Genomic DNA, 26360 nt, shown 5'->3' with positions numbered 1-26360 from the left:
AAGTGCTCTATGATAATATTGCAGATTTTATGTTCTGTGAACTCTCCCAGATCACACAAGCCCAGCACAATAATTATGAACAAACCAGTACCTAGCAAACCAATTTAAAAACGTGAGATGCTGGTTGTCATATCTATGAAAGCTACTACACCAAACTAAATTCACTTTCACATAAACTTTTTAAGAAAAAGAAGGTAATCATTACTGAAAGAGAAAGATAGTAATCTGCAAATAAAAGCACAAAGACTTTTTCAGGAGTCTTGGGTGTCTGTTAGGTCCAGACTCTACAAGCTGGCCTCACTGAATTCAGTATGGATCTGCATGAAACAAGTTCATTCCTGTAGAGACGCTAGCAGTGGAGGAAGAAAAAAGAAATCCGACAGCAGGAATGTTGTTGTGTGATTCTGACAGCTAAAACACTGTGGTATATACATACTACTGAGCCCTTTAGTAAAGCATGTAAGCTATCCTAGATCACACCCATTCTACTTTCACAGGAAATCCAGACAGACGACAAGTATGTACAAAATTCTGTACTTTGTCCATCCCATTCCAGACTCAAAGAATATAAGGCAATAATTTTACTACGAAATTTTCTACAGAAGAAGAAATACTTGCTTCCAACTACGTTATATGATAACTGAGTGTAATTTCCTGGGTAACACGCACAGGTCACAAATGAAATGTGACCATGAGTGACAATGATCCACGAGTGCAACATCACTAGCCTATGTTAAGAAAAAATAACACAAAAAGATCTGTACGTCCTTAGAGCTAACAGAGCTGTAAATTTAGCAAATACTAATTAACACTGGTATGATGATTACATACACAATGGTTCAGTTAGGTGGCAGAAGGAGAAAGCAGGGGCATACAGAAATAGAGATCCCAAAGAAACATCAGAATTAACAGTTCCCTCTTGCGACAGCGTTTGACAACTGTTTGCCACCCATACAAAAGTGGGTGGCAAAATGGACGGTGAAACTTCAAAAGTCCTGAACAAATATACCCTGCTTCAATAAAGCCCCACAGCACAGCACCCAGCACCCGGGTCGGCGGAACCAAGCTGGTACCTCGGCTTCCAGCCATACCGCCTTTGTTCTCTGCTGCCAACCGCTGCAGCATCCAGAGGAGAAGGGAACCCCCGGGGCTGGGACACTGGGGGTGTGTGTGTATGTGTGGGGGGGGTGGTCCCGACAACCGACAGCCCCCCGCACCCAGCAAACCTCTACAGCCCCGCACCCAGGAAACCTCCGCAGCCCCTCTCGCCAGCCGGGGGACGGCGCCGCGGGGGGCAACCCCGGGGCGGGCAACCCCAGGGCCGGCGCCGCGCCGGGGGCCCAGCTGGCCCCTCCGGCCCGCCCGCAGGCCGCGCACGGGGGTAAAGCGTGCGGGGAGGCGGCCCGGCGGCGGGGCCCTCGCTCACCTCTTCCACCTCGATCTCTTTGTAGTCGATTTCTTCGAAGTTGAGGACCGGGGGGGTTTCAATCATTTCAGCGGAGGCGGCAGCGGACATCCCTCCTCTTTCACCTAGGGGAGGAGAGGCCGGGGGCGGAGGGCTGGGCGCCGGGCAGCCCGAGGGCCTGGGCCGCGGCTGGGGTTACGCGGGGGGCGGCGGCGGCGGCGGCTCCTGCCCTCCGCGCGGGCGCAGGTCGGGGCGGGCCTGGCCGAGGCGCCGCCTGGGCCGCCGCGCGGGGCGAGGCCGCATCCGCGGCGGCCGCGGGCCTCAGTGGCGGCTGGCGGAGGCCCCGCCGGCGGCGGCGGCGCCGCTCCGCATCCCGCACCTTCCCGCACGCCCCGCGCCGGCTGCCCTAGGCCGCGGCCTCTGCGGAGCCCGGCAGCCGCCTGGGCCGCGCGTCCCCGGTGGAGACAAGGGGGCGGCCCCGGGGACGAAGGTCCGCCGGCCCCGGGCGGCAGCAACAGCGGGGCGAGGGGGCCGCGGCGGGGGTGGGGGAGCCGCTCAGAGCCGCGCCGCGGCCGCCGCCGCTGACATCAGAGCCGCTTCCTGCTGCCCCGGCCAGGGAGGCGGGGGAGGGCGCGCCGAGGGAGGGGGCGGGAAGGGGAAACGCGCCCGGCAGCGGCTGCTGCTCAGGCGGCAGCGGCGGGGCCACGGCCTGGCGGCGGCCACCCCGCCCCCGCCCCGCCCCGCCGCCCGCCTCCGCCAGGGGGAGCAGCCGCCGCCGCGGCCCCGCTTCCTCTTCCTGCTGGCAGCCGGGAGGCGCTGGGGAAGGGCTGGCAGTAACTGAGGCAGGGGGTCAGTCGCCGTCGTTTTTAGCTGGGGCTGGAGGGGTAGAGGTAGGCCCCCTCCCCGGGCTCTGGGGCCATCCGGGGCGCGACCCGCTCGCCGTGGCCTGAGGGTGCTCCGCTCCGCCGGAGGCCGGCGGGGCCAGAGGGACCCGGCGGGGCCGAGGCGGCCGCCCCCGCCGCACTTTGACTCCGTGTGAACGCGGGGCAGCGCGCCTCGAGTGCTGAATATGTCTTTTCCTTATATATGTATATATATTTCCCCAGGGGAAGAGGTGTACGTGTTGGGGACGTGCGTCCTGGGACGTGTTTTCTCTTTCTCGGGGAAGTGTGTGTAGGAAGGTAGCTGGGGAGTGGAGGGTAATTAAGTAAATGATGTAAACACCTAGCAATAAGGACTCAGGAATGAACATACACCTTAACTGCTCCCTCTCCAGTCCCCAGCTAATGTGAATCTCGGCCTGCTCTTCCAACAGCTTGTGCCGGCTTCGACTTTTTGCTGAAAGCAATGCATCAGTGTGCTGGTGGTAAAATCGCCCAGGCTGAGGCTTCAGGGCGACCCACGGTGCGAAATCAGTGCTGGGACGAGTGGATATAGCTGCTGTATTTTACCGAAACAGCTGCGCTTCATTTCGATACGTTTAGCCTCGGGGCTATATATAAAAAGTTATGTTATTGTACAATGCTGTTAATAGTATGTGATTTTAGTAGATCTATTAAGCTTTCCTAGATCTTCTTTCTGTAAAACGCTCGTGAATGTCCGTACCTCACAGTGAAGTCCTGTAAATGGGAGATAGAGCTGGTTTACAGAGCTAGCCTGAGCAAAGCCACGTAAGCAATTAGCTAGGAAAGAGAAGATCAAGGGCAGCCTGTCATTTTGGGTTGCTTCCCTCTTGCCTTTTTCTGTCAGTTTTAGTAATTTGCCCAGGATTTCCAGATGCCTAGCAATCCAGAAATCCCAGACAAGCAATCATAGTGCCTGTACCAGTTGACTGTGTTGGATGCAAGATGAAACTAGTCTCTAGAACAGGTTAGGGCGGTGTGATTACATGGTGCAAATCATCTGTGTGCACGTGGGGAGCAGACTTGTGTCCTGGATGCGTCGAGTTCTTTTTGCTTTTTGATTTTATTATATGATTTGGTCTAGAAAGATCTAAAGAGGCTTCTGTTAGACATGGGAAGGTTCCATGTGCCACAAAATCAGGCTAATACCTGCTTCATCCAGCAATGGGATTATTCAGAGCCCCTAATTTCTCAGAGGTTATATGTAGGTTTGGATGTTCATATTGACCCTGGTGCTCTCCAGTTACATAGTCTATGGATGATTTGGATCTAGTACCTGCTTATACCCACAGATATATTTGAGTTTTGTTTTCATGAAAGCTACTGTTAGTACACATCTTGATCATACTGTGACACGGAGTCACAAAGAACCACATCTTTACCTGGACCTGATGATTTCTTGAAGAAATGCATTATCACTTTTGAATAAGCAGCTGCTACTATCTCAGCTACTGAGTGTGCAATATATTGGGTTTTGAAAGGTGAAGAATATGGATTCCTGAGGTATTGGGAAACTGCAGATCAGATCAAAACCAGCCTCCTCTCAGATAAATTCCTAGTGCTGGATGAATTGCTTCAGTTCTCTAAACACTTTTAAGACTGAGATTCAAGGCAGCCAACACAAAGTCAACTGAAGTCTGGGAACAGGAGTGAATGAAAAAAGGGGATGTGTGAAAATCTATCACTGCTGGTCTTGGTACCTAGTTGCAATCTTGAGCATGGTGTTGGGCAGAATTCTGAACCTAAAACTTCTCTTTTTCTTTTTTTTTTTGGACACGTATGTTATGCATTGGGGAAGGTGAACTACATCAGTGCTTTTTAGAAAGATGGCGAAGTGGGTGGTGGTACTTTAGGTGGCAGTTGGTGATATCTAGTAAAAGTAACTATATTTCGCTTTTTGCTATGTTTCACAGACCTCTCTTGAGGATATATATCAGGTAATTGACAGTTGCAGTCTTTTATATTTTAGTGGTGAGATTTTTCTGTTACCTTTATTTTTTTTTGTTGATGAGAATTAAGAGCGCAGAGGAAAGCATTCCAATTATAGTTGCTTGTAAGGTTCATTTCCTTTCAGAAATTGATGTAGAAATATGTATCTCAAAAATAATGAGTTCTCTCTTTGTGAAGGCAGTCATCATCATTATCAAAATGTCACTGTCGTGAGGATCAGGTGTGGTTTTAAGGATGTGGTAATTTTAATGTTACTTCTTTTTGTTTTCTGACTGACACAGTCTTAATTAGCTGCATTGGGGTCTGGGTATAACTTGTACACCCTCAAAATAGAATACTTGAAATATTTATTCAACAAACACATTTGAAGGGTGAAGGAAAAGAAAAGCTGCACCAGCCACAGGCTGTGTTTATCTTGGAGAAAAGCTGCTCTTCTGTTTAGAAGAAAAACCTAGAACCTTGGGAGTTCTGGATCTCAGTCGCCTGTTGCTAACATCGGAAAGAAGTTCTGCTGCCAGGAAGGTGACCACTTAAGGATTGTGGACACACAGTCTTAAGTGTGCACAAATGCTCAAACCTGAGATAACTGTCGCAGAGCTGTTTGTAGCTCCTGTTATAGAGCAGGTTTAAGAGCTATATTCTTTCAAGCAATTAGGCAGTAGGTCTTGTGCAAAATAAAAAGTAAGTCTACAGAGCCAGCTTAACAGACCTGAGACTTAGACCAAACACTTGGATATCTTAGCTAAAATTTATCCATCATATACAGATTAGAATTTGGGCACATTTTCATGAGTACAGACGAATGCGCAGTTATATATCATCCTGGCTATCCTCTGTCCAGCTCCCTTTAAAGTTACTCCGTGTAACAGTTGTGGGAGTTTTTAAGAAGAGCAAACCAGCATTATTTTTTATTAACTTAATTTAGAAAAAAGTGAAGTGATTTCTTTTTTCAAAAGACTTCAACTTGTGTCGTATTTTCAGTGTATGCAATTTTTTTTTTTCAGTTGGTTAAAATGTCTTATTTTAAGCAATGGAAGAATGCTACTAGAATGCAGTGGTGGAAGGTGTTGGATGGTCTCAACAACTGGCATACCCCCAGCAAGAAAGGTTCCCTTCTAGCTTTAAGCACAGGAATGGTTCGGGTTTCTGACAAGACTGACTGTATTTTTTTTCTTGTTAAATATTGTCTTGTAAATATGAAGTTATGTCATTTCAGTTTGTGATGACAGTGATTAAAGTCCTTGACACCACCTGTAGAACTGATTTGCGAGTCATCAGCCTTGCCGTGCCTGTGTATTGGAAACTGGATGTACGCTATTCGTAGGAATAAAAAGGAAGAGGAATTAGGCTGTATGACTGAGAGGAACTGGCAAATGGATTGTCTTGTGTATTCCCTTGCCAGCGTGAGGCCAGAGCAGGTCCCTGGTGACCAGTAGTATGGAGCACACCAAGAAACACATGTGCCGTGGGGATTCAGGTCCCACCTGGGAGAGACCCTGAAGAAGGCCACTTCTTGTTGCAATGCGGGTACTGTGAAAGTATCTCGTGAGGACAAATCGCCGTGATATTGAAAGATTTCTGTTGCTCGACATGGCAGAGTTGTTGCCTAATCTGCTCTTCTCATGTAGCTTCTCCAGCTCTTGTGTTAAGGTTTCCCAAGAGCAGGTTGCAACATTTTGTGTGTCAGATTTCACTATGAATCTCCATGATTTCACCAGTTCTGTCTTCCGTTAGTAGTTTGTATGCAAAGCAACACAGGAGTGTCTTCTGCCAAATACACTGAGATAGCAGCCCCAACATGCTTCATGTTTTCTTATTACTTCTTTCCCTTTCTGGGAAGAGTTCCCACACTATGTAAACTCTTCTAAAAAGCTATGAATTCTTTCAATTATAGTGCACCTTATTATTTGTAATAAAATGCATATATTAAAAAAAATAATAAAAGCCTTGCAAAATATGTGCTAAATACCAAACACAACTGTATGCAAGGAACTTTGCACACTTTAGTGAAAAGAAAAAAGTTCTCTCAATGAGGGTAGATTTAGAATACTTTAAATATTTATTCAACAAACACATTTGAAGGGTTTGAAAGAATCGGGAAGAAACTCTACTGTGAGGGTGGTGAGGCACTGGAACAGGTTGCCCAGAGAAGCTGTGGATGCCCCATCCCTGGAAGTGTTCAAGGCCAGGCTGGATGGGGCTTTGAGCAGCCTGGTCTAGTGGGAGGTGTCCCTGCCCATGGCAGGGGGCTTGGAACTACATGATCTTCAAGGTCCCTTCCAACCAAAACCATTCTGTGATTGTATGAATATTACAGGAACTGAGATGGTCACAATTGTTTCTGAACCTTATTTTGTGCGTATTAGATCTCTCAAAGTTTAGAAAGGTGCAAAAACCGATCTAAGTGCATCCGATCTATGCATCTAAGTATGTGATCTATGCATCTAGGTATGTGTTGGTCTGTTCTCAGTAGGCTTTAAAATAAAATGTGAAGGAGAGAATAATAAAGAGCATGGAGGTAAATGGAATTAGATGTCACATATTTTTAATCGAAGATTATCTCAGATTAACAAAAGATCATTTTTTATAAATTCTGTGATATTTTTAGGCAAAGGGAATGGATAGAAATATTCTGTCTTGATTGTATTTGATATATTGCCTTGTGTGAAATTATTGATTAAGTTGGGCACGAGAAGAATCATTAAAAGACCTGAAAGTGGGTAAGGAGAGTAGGGGATTAGTCAAAAGACAAGGGGGCTATCAAAAGGGAAGTATTCGAATGAAGTTATTAATAGACTTTTTTTTTTTAAAGATTCAGTTTTGAGAGCAACCTTGTTAATAATTTCATTAATGATGTTGATAAGAGAATTAGGAGAGTAACAGTGATTCTGGTGACAGAAGTTTAGACAGCATAGTTGATGGAGAGGAGGATAACAGTATCAAATGGGAAAAACTAGACAACTCCAAGGACAAGAGAAATAAAGTGGCTAATATTTAAAATATTACAGTGCAAATTCATGAATTAATTTGAGAACTCATAAGATCTTGTTATCCTGTAACAGACTTATTGGGAAGAGATGACAAGAATACAACTTGCATGTTTTCACTGGTTTTAGGAAGACTGTGAGTCTTGTAGATAATACACCTAGAAAAAAGTGCAAGTTTATATATCCTGTATGATATATCCCGTATGATATATCCTGTAAAGCTATACAAGGTTATGCAGGCCTCATCTGAAGGACTCTGCGGTGTTGGTTATCTGCTTTCCAAGAAAAATGAATTGAGACCTAACAAGTTGCAGAGAAAAGCTACAAAGATGTTCAAGATAAGAGAGGGCTTACCACAGAAGGGAAAATAAAGCAACTTGACATGTTTAATCCCGCAAAACAAAGACAGAGAGGATATATGTTGCTTCTTTTTAAGGAGATTGAAAAGATAAAGGTATTGGGGAGGTAAACAGTACTGATGGAAAAGTGACGTTCAAGCAAAAGGAAACTTCTTTTGGCACAAGAATCCTGTTAATGCACATGGATTGGAAACCTGAAAAAGGTTTCTTGCCATCAGGGCAAAAGTTGTTTCTCTGGATGTTGCCTGATCAGTGAAATAATTTATTTGTCATAACTATCTGTGAGAGCAGAGTACTGTATTCATTACCTAAGAAGGTCTTTTCCAATCATATGTTGGCCAAGCAAGTGCTGTTAAAAGTGTAAATAATATAACGGATTCTTATCATGGTCTTTCTTTATCTGAGTATACATTGAAATGAACTGGTATGTTCTTAATATGAAGTAAAAATTATATTGACAAAAGTACGTGAGTAAGGCCCTGTTCTGAAGTGTGAGGTGAAGTTTGGAGGGAGGGGGGATATTTATTTTTTATTTCTAGGAGGAGGAGTATCAGTGTCTTTTTCATCTCTTAAAGCTTTACACTCATGAATCAGAGCAAGTGGAGGGAATTCTTGCAGGTGTGATTTTTAAGCAATATTTGAAAAGGGAGATGACAGCCTTGTATGTTTTATGGAAGACACACAAGTGGGTGGAGTACCACAAAGCGCTGGAGAAGTGGACTGGAAGTAGGAGGGGAGGCTTCATGACTTTCATGACGTAATGAGGATAAAGACTAATGTAGTGTGAGTGCATGCACACTGAGGCTTCTCGGGATGAGAAACTTGTCTTTAAAATCTGTCTGTTCCAGAAGATCTATTCTTCTATTTATTGAGAAACAGGAATAGATGCTTTGTGTGATTAGTTTCTGGCTTCATACCAGCTGGAACTGACAGAAACACAGAATATGTAGAGCTGTGAGTCAAATGGAGAACCTGCCCTATGAGGAAAGTCTGAAGGAGTTAGGTCGTTTTTCCCCTGGAGAAGAGAAGGCTCAGGAGAGGACCTCATCCCAGTATTCCAGTACTTAAAGGGTGCCTACAAAGAGGGTGGAGGCTCTCTCTTCATTAAGAGCCATATGGAGAAGACAAGGGGCAATGGTACAACTTGCACTGGGAGAAGTTTCATCTTGATACAAGAAAGAAATTTTTTACAGTGAGAACAGTCATTGATTGGAACAACCTCCCCACGGGTGTGGTAGAGTCCCCATCACTGGAGATTTTCAAGACGTGACTGTACACGGTGCTAGATAATCTCATCCAGCCTCCCTTTCCCACACAAGGTTGGACCAGATGATCATTCAAGGTGCCTTCCAAGCTGGGCTGTTCTAGGTTTCTAGGAAATATGCTGGCAGGCTAGAAACATCTCAGCAGAAGGCATCCTGATTCTGATGCAGTTCACAATAGCCCACGGCGTGAGTGCCATGCACAGACCTGTGGCTCTGCCTTTTGGTTGCTTGTGGATGTGTGTTTGGCTAACAGCCTGTGTATGCACACGGACGACGCAAAGATGCCAGCAGTCATTTTCCTAATTGATCTCTGATTCACATCTTATATAACCAATATGCTGAAAGTTGGTGTTTTGTAATGTTATATAAAAGTCATGAAGATCTGGCTCTTTTTAAAGAGATACTTGTTAGCGTGCTTTGCCACGCGTCATTAGGATGGTATATCTTTCTAGAAAGTATCTTAAAAAATGGTCAGTCAAAATCATCTGTAATCAAGATAATATGGTCTTAGCAGTGGAAGAATAAAGCTAATACAATCAGAGAAGAAGGAAGTAAGCACTTTGTATCGTATCACTTGTTTGGTAATGAAATATGGACGTAGTCTTCAGATTTACTGGGAGCACAAGACATATGATGCTCCCAATTAAATGAGATCAGATAGGAGGAAAAGTCACAGTAAAACTGAAAGTGACACATCACCAGAAATTTTCCTGTTCCCCCTAGAAACTTCCAGTCAGGTGGTACTTGACCACTGTCAGTAACTGGGTGTTTCATAACACAGTGGTTCTTCAGGCCATTACTGTAGCTATTACTTCCAGCCAGATCGACGTAACAGAAGTGCTGAGCCAATTAACTTGCTACAGCCTGATTTTTGTCATAACGTCAACAAGTTCTAGTATCTAAGCATATAATTTTTCACTGAGCACAAATATATCTATCTATTGGTATCAGACCAATAGTAGGTTAGATGTTAATGACACTTGAGATAATTTCTTCTCAGTGAAGGTCTAGCTGCTGAATGTGAAATCATTATCCTCTTTTATACCTAGTGGTTCATAAATTTACTCCCTGCAACAAGGTTCAATTTCTTTAAAATTTGAGAAAATTTTAACTTACAGATGCTGCCTTCTAGTGGAGAGTCCATCCCCAAAGACACTGAATGTTTTACGTGGGAGGTGCTCACGGTCATTCCCCTTGATGCTCTTCCACCCCATGTTATCTGCCGTTCACCGGACCAAGGGAAGGATTCTAAAGAATGTTTTATTACTCCCTGATGCGAATGTTTTTTAGGTATTTTTCATGAAGTCGAACAAGACAAGATGAAGAACGCTCAATTCATAATGCCCTAAAAATGATATTTAATGACATCTTTGGAACATGAATGTTTGATGAATGTTTGAATCAGTTGGCTCCTACTTGTGAAGAGGAAGGAATATGACCTTTTGTAAAAAAAATTAAATACATAGATCTCATAACTGTGGGGGGAAAACTCCAAACCTAGCTGATGTCTAGATTCCCAGCCAGCCTGAAATGGTAACTTTGAGACCTGCATATTTTTCCTCTGAGAAAGTCTCTTGACCTGCCAGACTGTGGGGTGTATATGGCTAGTGGCACAGCAGGCACTCCAAGGTAAATGTGCCAGGTGATGGCAGCAGCCATAGCTCTGGATTTTGTAATGATATCCACTCCTGAGATGTGTGACAGATCCACCCTGATGGAGACTGGGGATATGGGGATTGAACCAGGGGGATGACCGTGACTTTGGGGTGTTGGTTTGTGGAGCTGGAGAGAACGGGGAGAGGGAGGCACACAGCAAGCGTTGATTTTGAAGTCTTTCTGCCAATTGAGATGGTGTTTGGAGAAGAGAGGTGCTGCCTGCATTGGGAAGAGAGCAGGGAAAATGGGTCTGTAGAGCATGGGATCCTAAAAGAGCAGGTGGGTGCAGAGGCATTGCTCCTGCATATGAAGACTACCTGGCAATTAGACCACAGTTGCTGCTACTGATGCTGATTAAGGCCACACTCACTGCCACCACTAATGATGGGACCTGAGCTGACTGCGTAGTATCCTTCCTCTGAGGCTTGTGGCACAATGTGTACATTATAGTTCAGATCACGTTATCCAAATCGTGTGTACAACGTGTGACCTGGAGTGTATTATCAGGATGCAAAAATAGGGAGAAAGTCTATAATCTGTTGTACATTAGGTTTCAGATTCACCTCAGCAGAATGTGAAGACCTGAGAGTTATACATCTGGTTTCCAAGTGCCTTCTTTGGTCAGTAAGAAAAGATAGGCATCTTCAGAGGCTATTTTTTCCCATCTGCCATAGACATATATGTTAGGACGTGATGAATTACTGTTTGCAGATGTCTCTTTCTCTACCGACTGTAGATAGAGCCTATATGACAATTGGGTACCTAGGGCTTGATTTGTCTTCCCACCCATAGCCATCTAGTGACTTTAGAGGCCCCCAAAGATTTCTGAGACCTTTGCAGGGGGCTAGCAAATGTGAGATAAGTCACGAGATGAAGGTCCAGGAAGCATATCCTGGGGAATCTGAGATGACACTAGATAGGTATGTATGGGCAAGTGGACTGATTCCCTAATTTCTGGTTACTTAAAGTGAGGAGAGAGAAATCCCACCATTGGGATCTGCCACCAGTCTTTCAGTAGAATATAGCTGTAGGTGGGTCAGCCCCCAAACTCTAGATATTTAAATTCACGGCCTAGCTTTGTGTGAAACATAAACCTGAATACAATTTTGTTTAGTTTCATGTGGGTTTGATCCTGCAGCGTTTCCATTAATGAGAGGTTTTCTAAAGCATGAATGCAACCAGGTTTAAACTTTATTTTTATATTGGAAAAAAATAAAACCCAACCAAACAAAAATCCCCCAAAAGAATACTCCCCCTCTCCTCTGGCAGCATTATATTAAAGACTGTTGCTATATATGCTTTGGTACAGTTTATCCCAATTTGGCCCAGCTGTTGGTCTCCAGCAAAGAATACCCCAAAATGAAATGTCAGGAAGAGCTGATGTTAAGAATGCTGCCCATTGGTAAAATGCAGAGGGAAGCCTGCCTGCTGGTTTTCCCAACACTCAAACCACTTAGGAAAGAAAGAACTAGTTGCTCTGCTTTATTAGGGGCATTAAATTCAGAGATGCCTCTAAGAAGTTATATTTGAAAGTGTGAAAACTACATTTAATAGAGCTCTTAAAATATGATGACTGGGCGACCGTTTCTTCTGACAGCCAGCAATTACTTAATCATACAAATTTCTTTCATGATGTGAAAGAAATGGAGAAAAGCAGGTGATAGTTCCCTTTGGGCATCTGAGGATTTGATAACCTTATTTCTTCAAATGTACTCAGGAATATTACTGTCTCTAATCTCTACATCAGTTACAGAAAGGCAATAAAAAAAAGTCGTTTCAAAGATCCTAGCATCAGTTTGTTTATGTCATAGCCTTTAACTTTATGAAGCATTTTGCGGGGGTGAAATTTGACATGCCTCCTGCAATTGTTCTCTTGATTCAGTGTTACTAGAGAAATAAATTTGCAGCAAATGGAAGTCAAGAAAGGAATGCAAGCAAATGTAAAAGGAGACATTTTTCTTCCAGGAAGTTTTTACACTAGACTTCTGAAAGATTTCCACTGGAACATGGATTCCTCAAAAAAAGTAATTTGACACTGGGAGAAATCATGCAGTGCATACGTTGCTGGTACCTGAGGCTGTTTCATTTGTCTTAGTTAGAATTTTATGTTTATATTATGGGTATTTCCTGAAACTGTGCAGTAGTCGTCAATGCTGAGGCCATTTTTATTTCCCCACAAGGTGGTACTGTGGTACTGACTATGGAACTCTTGTTTTGGCTATAGCTCATTTATTTCTGTAATCCTTCTGCAGATGTTTTAAAGACGGATTTTTGTCTGTGAAAAAGTTTCAGTGCTAGAATCAAATTTCTTAGCGGAATGGTCTTAAAACTCTTTTTTGGTGTGCTTTCTTTTCCTAACTTTTTGTCTCATTAAAAATAGATTTTATTGCAAGTTGAGACTGTCAGAAAAGCTCCATTATTGCTGTTTGGACTTTCTCACCTCTTATTGCATTTTTTAAAATCTAATCAGCCTATTTCCGACTCCCTTGTTTTTCAAACTAAAACAATAGCTCTTATAAGTTTATTCAGAAATTCATATCTTTTTTTCCCTTTAGTTACATGTAAGTAAAGAGGGACTTAAGATTAATTAGAGAAATGAAAATAAATTAAAAACATTAAATATTCAGGAGAATGCAGCTTTTCCCCTGAAAACAGACCTAACCACTATCAAGCACAGAGAAAAAAACATAATTAATTGCTTAAATCAACCTCTGTGGCAATACGTGGGGTTCTTCTAGTCGCTTGCAGAGATCTGTAAGATCTATTGTGAACTGCTCGATGTGTTTGCAAACCCACCATCGCGTTTGAGGACTTGCATAATTTCCGTGGTCATGCCTGTGCTACTACACTACCATAGTTTATAGCTTATTTTAGAAAATGCAATAAGGTGAGGGTAGAGGCCTAAGCACTAGTCTGGGGGTCTGCATGTTGTTAAGTGGTCAGCATAGCCCTTGGCAGGGCATGGGCCCAGGACACCATGTGTTCCCCTAGACAGAGGTTATCAGGGTTTGACTGTAGCCTGTGCTTTATGGGGAAGAGAGTTAAGCTATACTGATATGTGCTGTCCAGTAATTATTGGTCTCAAGACCAGAGGACAGGCCCTGGTCCACTTTATTCATCAGCATCGATGTAGTCACTAGGACCCACTGATCCATGCTTGTGCTCCAAGGTAAGCATGCACTCAGGCAGATTTGGGGCAGCTCAATTTTAGAAATGTGTACTCCTGTTTTTGTGATCTAGCTTTTACATCATTATTTTTCTGTGTGTGGTCTGTTTTTATTCACCTAATGTACATGGATACACCATAGATACCTTGAAAAAGCAGTTACTCTACAGATGCTGGTTGTACAGGGTACAAAGCGTCATGCACAATCTATATTAAAAGTGGGGTGGGGGTATGACATCAAAATGGGGTCCAGTTACATAAAATGAAGCATTTTAATGCATTTGGAGGATCACATCTGACTGTTATTTAAAAAATATGTACTAGAAAATGATGATCTATGCCTTATTTAGTGATACCTAACAGTTTTTTCAAAAATAAGTTATTTAGTTTTCTATAGGGTTTCTGTATTTTCTTCATGAGCAGAACAAATACATTTGAGAGCTGAGTGTGGCTATTATCTTTCAAGCCTTCCTTTCAAATAGCATCCCCCTCCAGGTTCTTGTGCTTCATGGCAGGTCAGGGACTACACCATGCTTCAGGTAAGTGATAGAGACCTCAGACAGGTCCTGAATAAAGGGGGTGCATCCATGTGGCACCATATAATCCTTTAGTGAGGCAGAGTGAATGCCCTGAGTCCACAAGCAGTCTAGCAGCCTTGTTTGCCAAGGTCCACAGCCTGCCCTTCGTGGCCTCTGGGTCAGAGAATAGAGCTGGTCCTGCTGAGGTGAAAATGGGACAGAAGATACTCCTCTTTTTAGGAATATGTGACTTCCCAACACTGAGGTGAGGAAGTGGGAGGCATGGCAACAGCAGATAGGGGCTAAAAGAAGAGCTGAAGGGCCACTAGTCCCCTGGCAAGTAATGCATGCAGAGCAGATCACTGGGGTCTGTTGTCAATATTGTGGTCATATTGTTATGCTGGAGGTAACGTGAGAGCAGGATAGGAAGAGCTACAGAAGACACTTCTACTCAGTCATTCTGTACACTCTACAAATGGAAACCCTTTCTTTGGGCATCAGATCCCATGCAGAGAATTTCTCTATGACTATATCTTTTTAAAGCATAAAGCTATGGGTCTGTTAAATGCCTGTGCACCCTACCTGGAAAATGACCTAAGAGCATCTTCAGCTCTTGGCTCTGCTTTTGGACAATCTCCATCTATTATTGTTGATAAACACTTCTTTCTTCCTACTATATTCCCCCATTACAGGAAAGTCCCCTGAATCTTGGGACTTTCCTGCAAATGTGCATGCTTAAAATAACACTTTCTGTGGGTTCTTTCAGATTTCCATTTTTTCTTGATGGAGATAATTAAGAATATTAATTCTATGTGAGAGAAAAGTATATCTGATGCCCTGGGACCTGGGAGCAATGTCTCAAATGGGTTTGAATGAGATCTAACAAAGAAGAATAAGCATGTGTCTTAGGCAGGCTCTCGAGACTGCAGGATGGAAGAAATACGCTGGAAGGAATCATACTGAAGTGGTTTGCCGGTAGTACGTATATAGGATTGCTGGTAGGGATATTTAGTAACATGGGTATGGTTCTTGTTTCCAGGATTTAGAGTTCATAAAAAACAGGTGAAAAGAGATTAAATGCTTCTCTGACATCATTTTTCCATGTCAGAATTTGCTGTCGGTGCCACAAGTCATCTTTGCAGGGGGAAAAGTGAGCTACGTAGCTACGAGCAGATTCCCTATAAAGTGGGAATCTTGTTTCCCATGACACTGGATCCTCGTAACAGTATTTCTTTGTTATAAAATTGCACTTCAGAGATTGAATTGAAGCCATACAAGACAATTTTAAGAATAGTACTTCTGAAAGCAGAGGAATATCACCAAAAGAGTTGCAGACACTGAAAATATTTGCCCTGTGGCTTCCAGCTTTGGTTTCTGTTCCTAGAAGCACCTTCTCTGAAGCCTAAGAAAACTGTTAAGCTGGACTCACCCCTTCACAGGCCAGACTTAGCTCATGTGCACTCTGAAACATCTGCAGACTCTGACATAAAGCATCCAGAAACCCCAGTGTTTTATGAGTCATTTTGGGCTTTAGGGAACCTCTACTAAAGCACAGCTTTGGTATTATGGAAAGAAAATTAAGGATCGACAATTTGAGATGGCCACCAAAGGGGACTGCAGGATCAGGGTTAAAAGAAATCTTTTAATAATGCACTTAAGAGGTAATAGATCCAAGAGAATGACCTTTGCAAAGCCTCTTATTCTCCTGTAATTTCTTTGTGGTTTTTGCCAGGTATGTCTACATGATGCTCTAGGGTGAAGTAGATGATCCTCAAAGCCTGGGAGTCCATGTACTTTCCTCTTCTTCTGCTTTGTAATTTTTTTGGAAGAATTCAAACATATATTCTAGTCACCAACTGAAGAGTGGATTCTGGTTTATCTAATAAATGATATAAATTGCTGGTCTGTTCTATCTGGACAAAAGAAATGAAAAAGACCTCAGATAAAAGCCTTTCTTTATTAAAGAGCCAAAGACATTTTAGATCTCATTTGGCCTTCATGCCCCACTCATTCCTCCTCTCTTTATCTAGTGGTTCTTTGCTGATACAGTTATTATCCTTTTCAGCTACTCTAAACATATATTATTAATTCTGCAACTGGCTCTCTACCTCCAGTCCTCTAATAGTAAGCTCACTAAAATCCTGTAAGGCTATATACCCTAGGAACAACTTGCATGTTTCTCACCCGAGTGTGCGTACTCTGATTTCCTCTGAATGGCCCATTTGGGCCATCCCCTTCTTCCTCTGTTTATTCCTTTGCCTTCTCCCTTCTCCTTGCTGTGCTTCACTATCTGCATCCCTTCTCCTCTTGTATCAGAAAATCCTCTTTGTCCTCGTTTTATGAATGTTTTTTCCATTCATCAGGAAGCAAAAAAATTCAGAGGAATAGGTGGTAAGACTTGTAATAGAATCTCACCTGTGAGGTGGGTTCAAGACCTGGGTTGAAATATTTCAGTGAATGTCCATTTTGACATTACGGCATGCTTTCTGCATTGTATAAAATGGTTGGCCTAAACTATCATAATGATCATATTGGCTAGTTTTAAAATGCATGGGTTCTTCTTTAAAGGCTTACTTAAATAACCCACCACTTCAAACAATTACTTCTCTCTTTCTCTTTTCATTAGTAATCCCCTCACACGCTCTTTGCTACAGTGTTGTTTCATCTTGTGTTTGTTTGTCCTAACTAATTTAGATATTAAGTCCTTGGTGACTGACAATGTGTCTATCTATGCAAAGCACACTTAAATAAATAAATTTAATAATAATTAATAATAAATATCCCAGTTGAAAGCGATGCATCTGAGCTAGCAAGGACGACACTGACATTGATGTATTCAGTTTGCTGTTCCCCTGCCATGGCTCCTTGGGAAGTGCTGTTAATGGATGCTGTGCTATGAGGGGTGTTGTGTCCCCCTGTCACAGTCCTCCCCATCAGAGAGTCGCTCAGAGAGCTCTGCCTTCACCCTCGTCACTCACCAATTTGAAATCCAGCCGTTGGAGCTAACACTCTCCTAAAGGTGGTCAAAATACAAGAGGAGAGCGTAGAATCTCTTTTGGGGGAGAGGATCCTGCTAAACCCTGACATTTGGACCTGTTGGAGCAGGTCCAGAGGAGGGCTACAAAAATACTTGGAGTACTGGAGGACCTCTCCTATGAGGACAGGCTGAGAGAGGTGGGGTTGTTCAGCCTGGAGAAGAGAAAGCTCTAGGGAGACCTTATTGCAGCCTTTCAGTACTTAAAGGTGGCACACAGGAAAGATGGGGACAAACTTTTTAGTGGGGCCTGTTGCGATAGGACAAGGGGTAATGGCTTTAAACTAAAAGAGAGTAGATTTAGACTAGATAGAAGGAAGAAACTATTTACTCTGAGGATGGCGAATCACTGGAACAGGTTGCCCTGGTGGTAGATCCCCATCCCTGGAAACATTCAAGGCGAGGTTGGACATGGCTCTGAGCAACCTGATCTAGTTGAGGATGTCCCTGCTCATTGCAGGGAGGTTGGATTAGATGACCTTTAAAGGTCTCCTCCAACTCAAACTATTTCATGATTCTGTGATTCTATGACCTCCCAAAAATCACTATTCACAACTAGTACCAGTCCCTTACAGAAAGTAAAATTTTTATGTCTTTATTAATCCTTCTGTGTGGAGCAAATTATTTTTTCTGTCCCTTTTTTCCTGCCCCCTCCCTCCCCCCCGGGCCTCCAGTTTCTTATATGTGAAAGTCTTGCAAAGCAAGTAAACGCTTTTGTGAAACAGGCTTTGTAAACATTCAGGCAGAAACATTGAAGCTGGCAGGAAAGAATTCATGTGGTGTGCATTAACAATTGTTGAAGCTAGAACACTATTTAATCTGTTATTCCTGGTGGGCACTACCTTGTAGAAAAACAATATTATTACAGATTTAATCTTTTAGTTAGTAATAAACCTCAGGAGTGATCTGGTGGAGAAAGGGGAGAAGTGAGTCCTTCCTGAGCAGAGGTAAACTGGGCAAAATCTGCCCTTCACGTGTCTGCCTGAAGAATTATGACTTCTGATGGAAGCAAGTTAGTCGCAGTGTATATTGCCTTTTTATTTCATTATGGGAAGAAGGGATCACTTTGCATATACTTTCTCTGGTCCATCCCATAGGTAGAACTGCAATAAAAGTCAGCAGAAGAAAAAGTCAGGAAAAGAATAGCTGAATAACATGTAGCAAAGGCAGAAGAATTATTGTAATTTCTATGATTATTAATCCATCTGAACATGATGATTTTTATCAGAGATGGCAATGTCTAGAGTGTGTCCACTGTAGTAGTGGTTTTATCCCTTATACTGCCATCAAAACCATAATGTTTTGGTGCTCTGTATTTACTGCCACAAGTAATGTTTGTTACTTGGGGTTTGTTTTCCCAGTTCAGCCCTGGGGAAGAGGTGTGAGTGCTCATGAGGTTTGGTTTTTGTAGAATTTTAATTTTTTACATAGGTGTAAAATGAACCTTGGAGGAGGTAGTGGGGTGCTCTGTGGGATTCATGAGCCCCAGGCTAGACCACAAGACAGTTCTTTCTCAGGCAAATAACTTTTCTTTTTACACTGTAACGCTTCATTGTGGCAGAACTTTCTGAGGTCTGGGGAGTACTTTAAATATAAACACTGCAATCTTGAGCTTAATTCAATATTTTGTGGAGTCAGTGGAGAAGGTAATGTGATTTGTTCACTGTAATCAGCTAGTAGGTGTCTCTGAAGGTCTGATTGCTTCATGTTCAAATAAAATGCACTGTTACAATCCAGATGGGAGTTAATGATTGCATATATAACTAGGATGGACTTGCTTAGGATGGAGTCTTTTAACCAATCAGAGATAAAAGAAAGCATTATCAATGGATACAGCTCCTTGGGAGCTTGGCGTGAATGAGAAATCCAAACCTAAATTAAATACTGTGGGCATGCAGCATCAAAGAAAGGATATTGCACAGTGGCTGCAAACTTTTTGAAGTGTGCTGCAGAGCCACCAACATAACCTCTGTGTCTCTCAAGTTCCCAGTTGTCCAGTAATTTATCAAATGTGAGCTACTTTTGGCTCATGTGGTGAAGCCAGTATATTCACTCTCCCCTTCTCCCCAGCTTTTTCCTTAACGATAGCAAAGGTGTGGCCACTTATGGCATCTTTTATACTTTATGGTGATGTGTGACTCATTACCAGTTTGGGGATACAGTCAGTGGGCTCAGCCATCGCTCATGTGCAGTGTGATTTGAGCGAAGGTGGGGGATAATGAAGGCTGGGCAGTGCTGTGTGTCATCCCTGGACTGTTGGTGTTTTAGTCCATATCGTCTGATCCCCACCTTTTCATGGATGCACACAGATGCTGAGAAGACCTTGAGAGAGAATTGTTCCTTGCAGAGCTCTGTTGATGGATAAGCACTTTTTCTCGTTAGTGCTTGTTAGGTACTTCTTACCCTGAAATAAACAACTTTTTTAGCATATTCCTTGTGACGGCTTTTTCTTCTAGGCAGGACAGCAATAACCTGTCAGAGCCTTTAACAGGTTACATTTGCATCTTACCCCAGGATCTCATACTCACTATATTGAAGATCCCGTGAGCTTTACGTGAAGCAGAGAAATGCTACATAACGGCCTTTTAATTTTTGTTTTTTTTGACAGCTAAATACCAAGTCATTGTGAATGAGACTCACTTGCCCAAGCACAGCTGTCTGTAGCTGAGCTAATCACCTTCCTTAATTAATGAAGAAAACTAGGCACTTCTGGGATGCAATTTGTTTTATAGCAAAGTAGGTATCTCAAACATACAAGAGGTGTTGAGACCTGGAAGTTTCAAAATTAGTAACTTAATTATGTCACTAAAATTAGTTCAGGCCAGGGGACAGGATGTTTAGACTTCGGGGACAACAGATAACTATTTATAGCTTTATTTATTATTGTTAAGAAGAATCTCGGTAATCATATTTCCCCTGGTTTGCAGTACTTTACAGGGATTTTATTTCTCATCTTTTTTTTTTTTTTTTTCTTTTTGGGAGGGAAGAGCCAGGATTCTTTTCTTTCCAATTCAAATGTGACTTCCACCCGTATTTTTTGAAAGGCAGTTCTACCCAGGGATCCCTTAGAATGAATGCGCTGAAACTGAAAGATGGCTGTTACTCAAACAAATGCAATGGGCTCAAGACAGGACTAACTGGATGCTATTTTATGTGCAATACAGGAAGCCAGAATAAATGATTCAGTAGTCCCTTCTAGCCTTAAAATCTATTAAAAAACCTGAACAAGTTCAATAAAAATGTAATAGCGTTTTACAGAAATTACTCTAAAACCTCTAAGAATTAAAAAATAGTCATTAATAGTCTTTTTATGGTGTTTTCACTCTATATTTCTAGAGCAACAAATCCTACAGAGAGGGATATAGTTCTCTTTAAATTGATGATGTGCTGGGGAAAAAAAGTCCACTCGAACAATCAGATCTGGTATAGCAAAAAAGCTTATTTCCTAGTGTGGATGCCTCATATGCATTTGCAAGTAGGAAGAACAGTAATTTAGAAATGAGAAGAGGATCTCATTTGCACGTGAATTTTGAAAGCCTCACTGTGTATCATTTAGACAACCCTTGGCTCTGACCGCTGTGTACAAATGCATGAGCCAGTATGTGTGGGCAGTGTAAGTCATTCGATTTTCCTACTATATAATAATAAAAAAAACAAATGGTGGTGAAGGCAGCATTTAGGTCTAGAGGAGGAAGCTGTGATAATGTCATGAATCCTTGCACTCAGGGATCAACAGCGATGGCATACAAAGCAGAGACAATGACAGGCAGCTTCTTGCTTAACTGTTGTTGATCTGAGCCACAGACATAGATTTATCCAACCTTATTTTTATGTCGCAGCTCCTGTACCCCGACTAATACCTTGAAGAAATTGAGTGGTCTTTAAAACATGGTAACTCAAGCCTATAGGAATTAAACTAATTTGAAAACAAGTTAATTCATCCTGGTTAATAGCAGAGATTTCTGGTCTTTCTTCCTTCCTCTTATTCCCCTCAGTTATATCTGTTTTACATTTTAATGTAATATATTGTACTGTAGAGGCAGTCATTTCAATTCATGCTAGTGAAAAAAATAGAAACCCAGAACTGCTGCAATACCATGTGCCTTCTGGGGATCCCCGTAGCCAAATGTGTCTGGAGAACTTCCCTTCATAGGATATAGCTTCTGCATCATCCCTAGTAAGAAACATGATTAAATGTCCCATAATGTAGTTAAATACTTACTCTGCACACACAAACAAGTTTGTTATGACAGAAAAAAGACTTTTCATTGCTTTTATTAGCATTATTGCACAAAGACTGGACTAACAATTGTTTTTAAAAATTTTATTTATGGTGAGACATGGGTATTTAAAGAAGATCAAGTGTGGAAAGAGAAGATGATTTCAATAATTTTTAATAATCAGACCATCACATTCAGGTTTACAGTCTGGCTGGAGATAGCGTGATGGTCCAAATTAAGAGAATTGAGAATGATGACTGTCAGAAAGGGTGTATTAAATAGACGGGGAAAGAGTCAAGCCTCTAATTCCATTACAATATTCACAGATAAATAGTAGCAAATTCAGTGGCACATAAAACACTGACATGTTGACTCTAGAGAAACTTGGCAAGGCCACTAACACGAACAGAATATTAATTTTGATGGCAAAAATTCTGTATGTAAAATTGTCTCAAGAAAGAGTTTCTGAACTGCTCAAGGCTCAGAAAAAGTTTTGTGTCTGTAGTGCGTTAAGGGTGAAGCATTGTTTGTAGGTGTATATAACTGAAGAGAGACTCTAAATGCTAGCAAAATATAAATATCTTTTAATAATGAGCCAACGGTTGTGCTTAGTGATGCAAAGAGAAATGTGAAAGTGCTGATAATGATATTCTTGCATAATTTTTTCTTCTATGTAAAAGGGACCAGGATGTGAATCGAAGTGTGAGTATGCCATAGTGATGTCCACAGTTCCTTCCTAACCCCACTGGGGGGTTATTCCTGTGAGATTTTGGTCCAAAATGGAGAAAAAATTATGGGAGGGCTGAAGAACTCTTTATTGTTGCTGAAGCAGTAAGATCCAAATTAATAAAGAAAGCAGCAGAAACAAAATGCTCCTGGTCACAATTTGTGATATAAAATTAAAGTAGACAGCCCGAAGGAGCTAGTGACAATAAGTAAATAACATTTACAAATACGCTGGAGGAAAAAGGAAAAAAAAGCAAAAGCAAGAAAAGCAGTCAGTCTCTTGATAGATGACAAGGGTAATAAAAAACAGAGGGATGAAGCTTTGCCCAATTCTCTTATCTTTCTGTCCTTGTTCTCACTCATGCATCCTGAGATGGAAATGGGATCCTCTCATGTCTAATGGGAAAGGACGTATAATATAAAGGAAATAAGAAGAGCAGACATGTTCCAGTGCCTTGACTGCTGCTTGTGTGAGCTTATCACCATATGGGGAGCACACAATCTTTGACACTGTAACAAAGCTCAGCCCAAATGTCTGGCAAGGCTCACAACACTGCGGGCAAATCCTGCCTTTCCTGCTTGGTCTTCACATCTGGCCCCTCCGTCTTCCCACAGCGTCTCCATCCCTGTATAGATGAACCCACCACAACCCTGTGTGGGCTCTCCAGGACCAGACAAGCCAGCGGGCAGCAGCTCAGGAGCTTCTTTCTGCTTCTGCTCTAGTTCCTCAGCAAAGGTTTTATCTGCCTTTCTCCTGCCACGTGTCCCTGCACTGCTGGTTGACTAAAACTCTTCCTCATCTGGTAGAGGTGTGCATCTAAAAGGACATGACACACTTGACTGACTTTTTTCAACTTCCCAGATTTCCTCCTAGTGTAGGTGAGAATTTTTCAGGGAAACAAACTACCAAACCAATGCTCCAGTCCTTGGATTTCCCTACTGTGGTCTCTCTGGGTGCCTTGACATTAACCATCTACTCTGGCAGGCTCTGCCAGGATTCCCATCACAGCACTGCCACAAAGCCTCCTTCACCAGTCTGTCTTCACCCCCACTGCTTTCCCAGCAGCTCTCCATTACTGCTTTTCCAGGACTCACATATTTCTCGTCACTGCTCCTCTCTCCTCCCTCCCCCCGCTCCTCGCTGCCTGTTTTTCCCCCCATTTTCCCAGCAGCAGCAGCCCCTGTCTCCGTGTCAGCCCGGCGCCTCTGCCTCAGTTCAGTTGTTAACAGAAGTCACTGGCGTAACATACAATTACATGGTTACGGATTGTGGGGCTCAATTTAATAATCAAATCTTTGCTTTCCTCCAAGTGGCAGAATATAAGTAAACTTGAAGTTTTACCTTCCGTGGAAGTTTAACGGCTGAGGCAGGGAGCCACATCTGTGTGGGAAGGAAACCGGAAAGATTTATGGAAGGAAGGTAACGAGAGCTTGACAAATAGGGGAATTATCCCGTGGAGGATCCCTGCGCTCCTCAGACTGCCTTCCTCAGAGATGGAGCGGGGCTGACCTCCAGGGCTGTTCAAAAGGGGTCTGCAAACCCGCAGCGCTGCGGGAGCCTGACAAAGGCAGCCAGAAATGTGCCGGCAGCTGAGATTTCCCCGGGTCTGTGAGCCGCTTCTAGCCTGAGAAGAGCAGGATGGAAGGGCACAGGAAATAATCTGGGGGCAACTTCAGGTTGAAGAAGGTGCCTGGGCTGGCTGCGCGCTGAACGCCGGCGCCGCCTGCGGAGATGAGGGATGCCGTCCCACCCTGAGGACGGGGGACAGCCAGAGGCTGGGCTGGGTCCCCGTTGGCGGTCAGGAGGGAGCAGGTCGGACGTCCTGGTCAACCCAAGCCACTGCCCGTGAGCCTTTGGAAGGGACGGTGCACAGAGCGGCCCGCAGCCCAGCCAGCCTCAGCGGGCATGTGGGAAGAAGAGTCTTCCATGCTGGCACACTGCGTATGCCATTTACCCCCCTCTAGCTGGCGTTAGCCTGACATGGCTACGCTGCTCTTGTTAACGTAGCAAATTTATTTAGAGCAGATTGCCAGCGTTGTGGCCTGGGTTAGCCTTAGGAGCCCGCTGAGACAGAGAAATTTAGGAGCGCAGTGAGTGACTCCGGCAGCTGGCTGTTCAGGCCTGCGTGGGCCGACGCTCTGCAGCCTCCATCGCCTTCACTCAGGGCAAAGCTTGGAATAGTCAGCAAGTAAAACTTTTAACACGCTGAAGTAGATTAACTGATGCAACGTTCTCTTCCACCCCTGACACAATTATGAGCTATTGCTAGTTCTTCATTTAAATAAATACATTATATTTTTTTTCTCCCATCTAACATGCAATACCTACAATTGCTTGTATGAAAGCTCGGGTTTGATCATGCGTTCGTGTTCCTCGATCGTCCGTTCAGAACATATATCACATATGCATTGCTTCTGTCTATAGAAAAAAAAAATTAGAGAAAGAATGGTGGTGAAATGCAGTGAAGGATTTCATAAAGTGAAATTCCCACAGCAATGTGGCTGAGGAGGCCTGAGAGCACACACTTAACATAGAAACCATTCCAGAAGAAAAACATGTCATATATATTATGCAATATGATAAAGCTAATAGCTCTCTTGGAATCTTAAGTTTTGGGTCTCGTGATTTCTGAGTGTTTAGCATTTTCAGACTTTGTGTAGAGATAGCAATCTTTTCCATTAATTTGCCATCTAGTTGCAAAAAGAAAGCACTGCTTTTGTTTTATTTGTTTACATTTTATTTACAGCATTCCTGCTTTGCCAGAGGTGTGTTAAATTATTAACAGGTTATGTCCATGTTCACAGAAAAGCTAAATTGAATCCAGTACAATGTGGGCTTATTAAAAGACTGGCTAACAGATTCGCTTTGCCTACAAAACTCTGCACTGTGGTCTGAAGCATTCCTTTTCCAATTAGAGCTATTTATTTATTTTGATTTCTAGCAGTCATGGTGAATTCTTGTCAGTGGTATTTTTTTCCACAGAAATGCTCTGTATTTTTGCAGGAGTAAAACTGCATGTTTAATTGGTTATTTTAACACCTTTAGTGCAATATCTCCATGCTTTAATAGGGCTGTAATTTTTAAATGTAGGTCCATTATTTTCTATGGCACGAACATTGGCAGACTTCTCAAGTGTCTTGCTTCTCACTGGTGTCTCTGATTTCACATTAAAATCCCTCTTTGTCCCTCCTTAGTCCCTGCTGATGACCCTTATTAACCAGAAGGATTTCTAGAGCTGAAAAGCTTATCAGGTTAGAAAGGGGCATGTTACAAGAATGTGTTTTTGTCAGAACTTAAAGTAACCATCAGGATAAAGAACGAAAAGCCTGTGGTGTTGCACTGGGCTGTATAAAGGTAAAGATAAGTATGCCGTAAGTTAGATGATGTTTTTTCTTAGTATTTTTGCTGCTGTGATGGGATGAAGTGTTAAACAGAAGCATTTAAGTTTTACTCCACTAAAGGGCATCAACTCTGTGCGGTATCCTGCTTACCTAGTGCTTGGCTGAGCCTTCAAGCCAGCAGTTTAGGTCTCATAGAAGCTGACAGGCAGGTCATCTACCTACTTTTCCATTGTATTTGGAGGAAACTCAGTTCAACTATTGACCCTTTTTCTGTCCTACCTGGTTGAAAAGGATGTGAAAGATTCAGGGAGAAACGGCTATACGAATGGCTGTAAAATACCTTGCTGAGGCCAAATTTTGCATTGGTGTCAGATGGTGTCATGCCATGCGTTGGCAAGGAGAACTCTGTTCATTCATGCTGGTTGGGACCTGGCTCTTTGAGTGGTGCCTTTTTAGATAGCAGAGTTTCATTGACTTAATCAGAACAACTCATGTCACTTTGCACAGCTTTCTGTGAGTAAAGTTAGCAAAAGTGGGCCAATTATGGTAAGAAAAATCAAGCGTTATATCCTATAATGCAGTGTAACTGAAAAAGGCTAGGGTTCATGTTATGCTTAGCCACTGAATGGGGAACTCACTGGGACGTGCTAAGAATAGAGGACAAACACGACGTTTAGGTTTGTAAAGAAGGAATATCAAGTATGAACGGGAAACCGGTGTTTCACATTATTCAATGCTGGGGAGATATTTACCGGTATAATAATAAATCAGGCCAGGATATCTTCAAGAAGGATACCGAAAACCAGGGAAATGTTACTGCCCTCACGACA

At 42.8% G+C, this 26360-nt stretch overlaps 1 protein-coding gene across 7 annotated transcripts in view; it reads right to left on the bottom strand.

Moving 5' to 3' along the window:
- Positions 1 to 2156, bottom strand: part of MAP3K7 (mitogen-activated protein kinase kinase kinase 7) — a 50380-nt gene extending 48224 nt beyond the window's left edge. For all 7 annotated transcript variants that reach the window (XM_063329958.1, XM_063329962.1, XM_063329959.1 and 4 more), the window contains exon 1: positions 1427 to 2156. In XM_063329958.1, the coding sequence (XP_063186028.1) occupies positions 1427 to 1516 (90 nt within the window). In that variant the 5' untranslated portion in view covers positions 1517 to 2156. The remainder of the gene's footprint in view (positions 1 to 1426) is intronic.
- Positions 2157 to 26360: the final 24204 nt, after the last annotated feature.

Source organism: Chroicocephalus ridibundus, chromosome 3 (assembly GCF_963924245.1).
Source record: "Chroicocephalus ridibundus chromosome 3, bChrRid1.1, whole genome shotgun sequence".
Taxonomy (NCBI): domain Eukaryota; kingdom Metazoa; phylum Chordata; class Aves; order Charadriiformes; family Laridae; genus Chroicocephalus; species Chroicocephalus ridibundus.
This window is presented reverse-complemented; position numbering and strand designations above follow the sequence as displayed.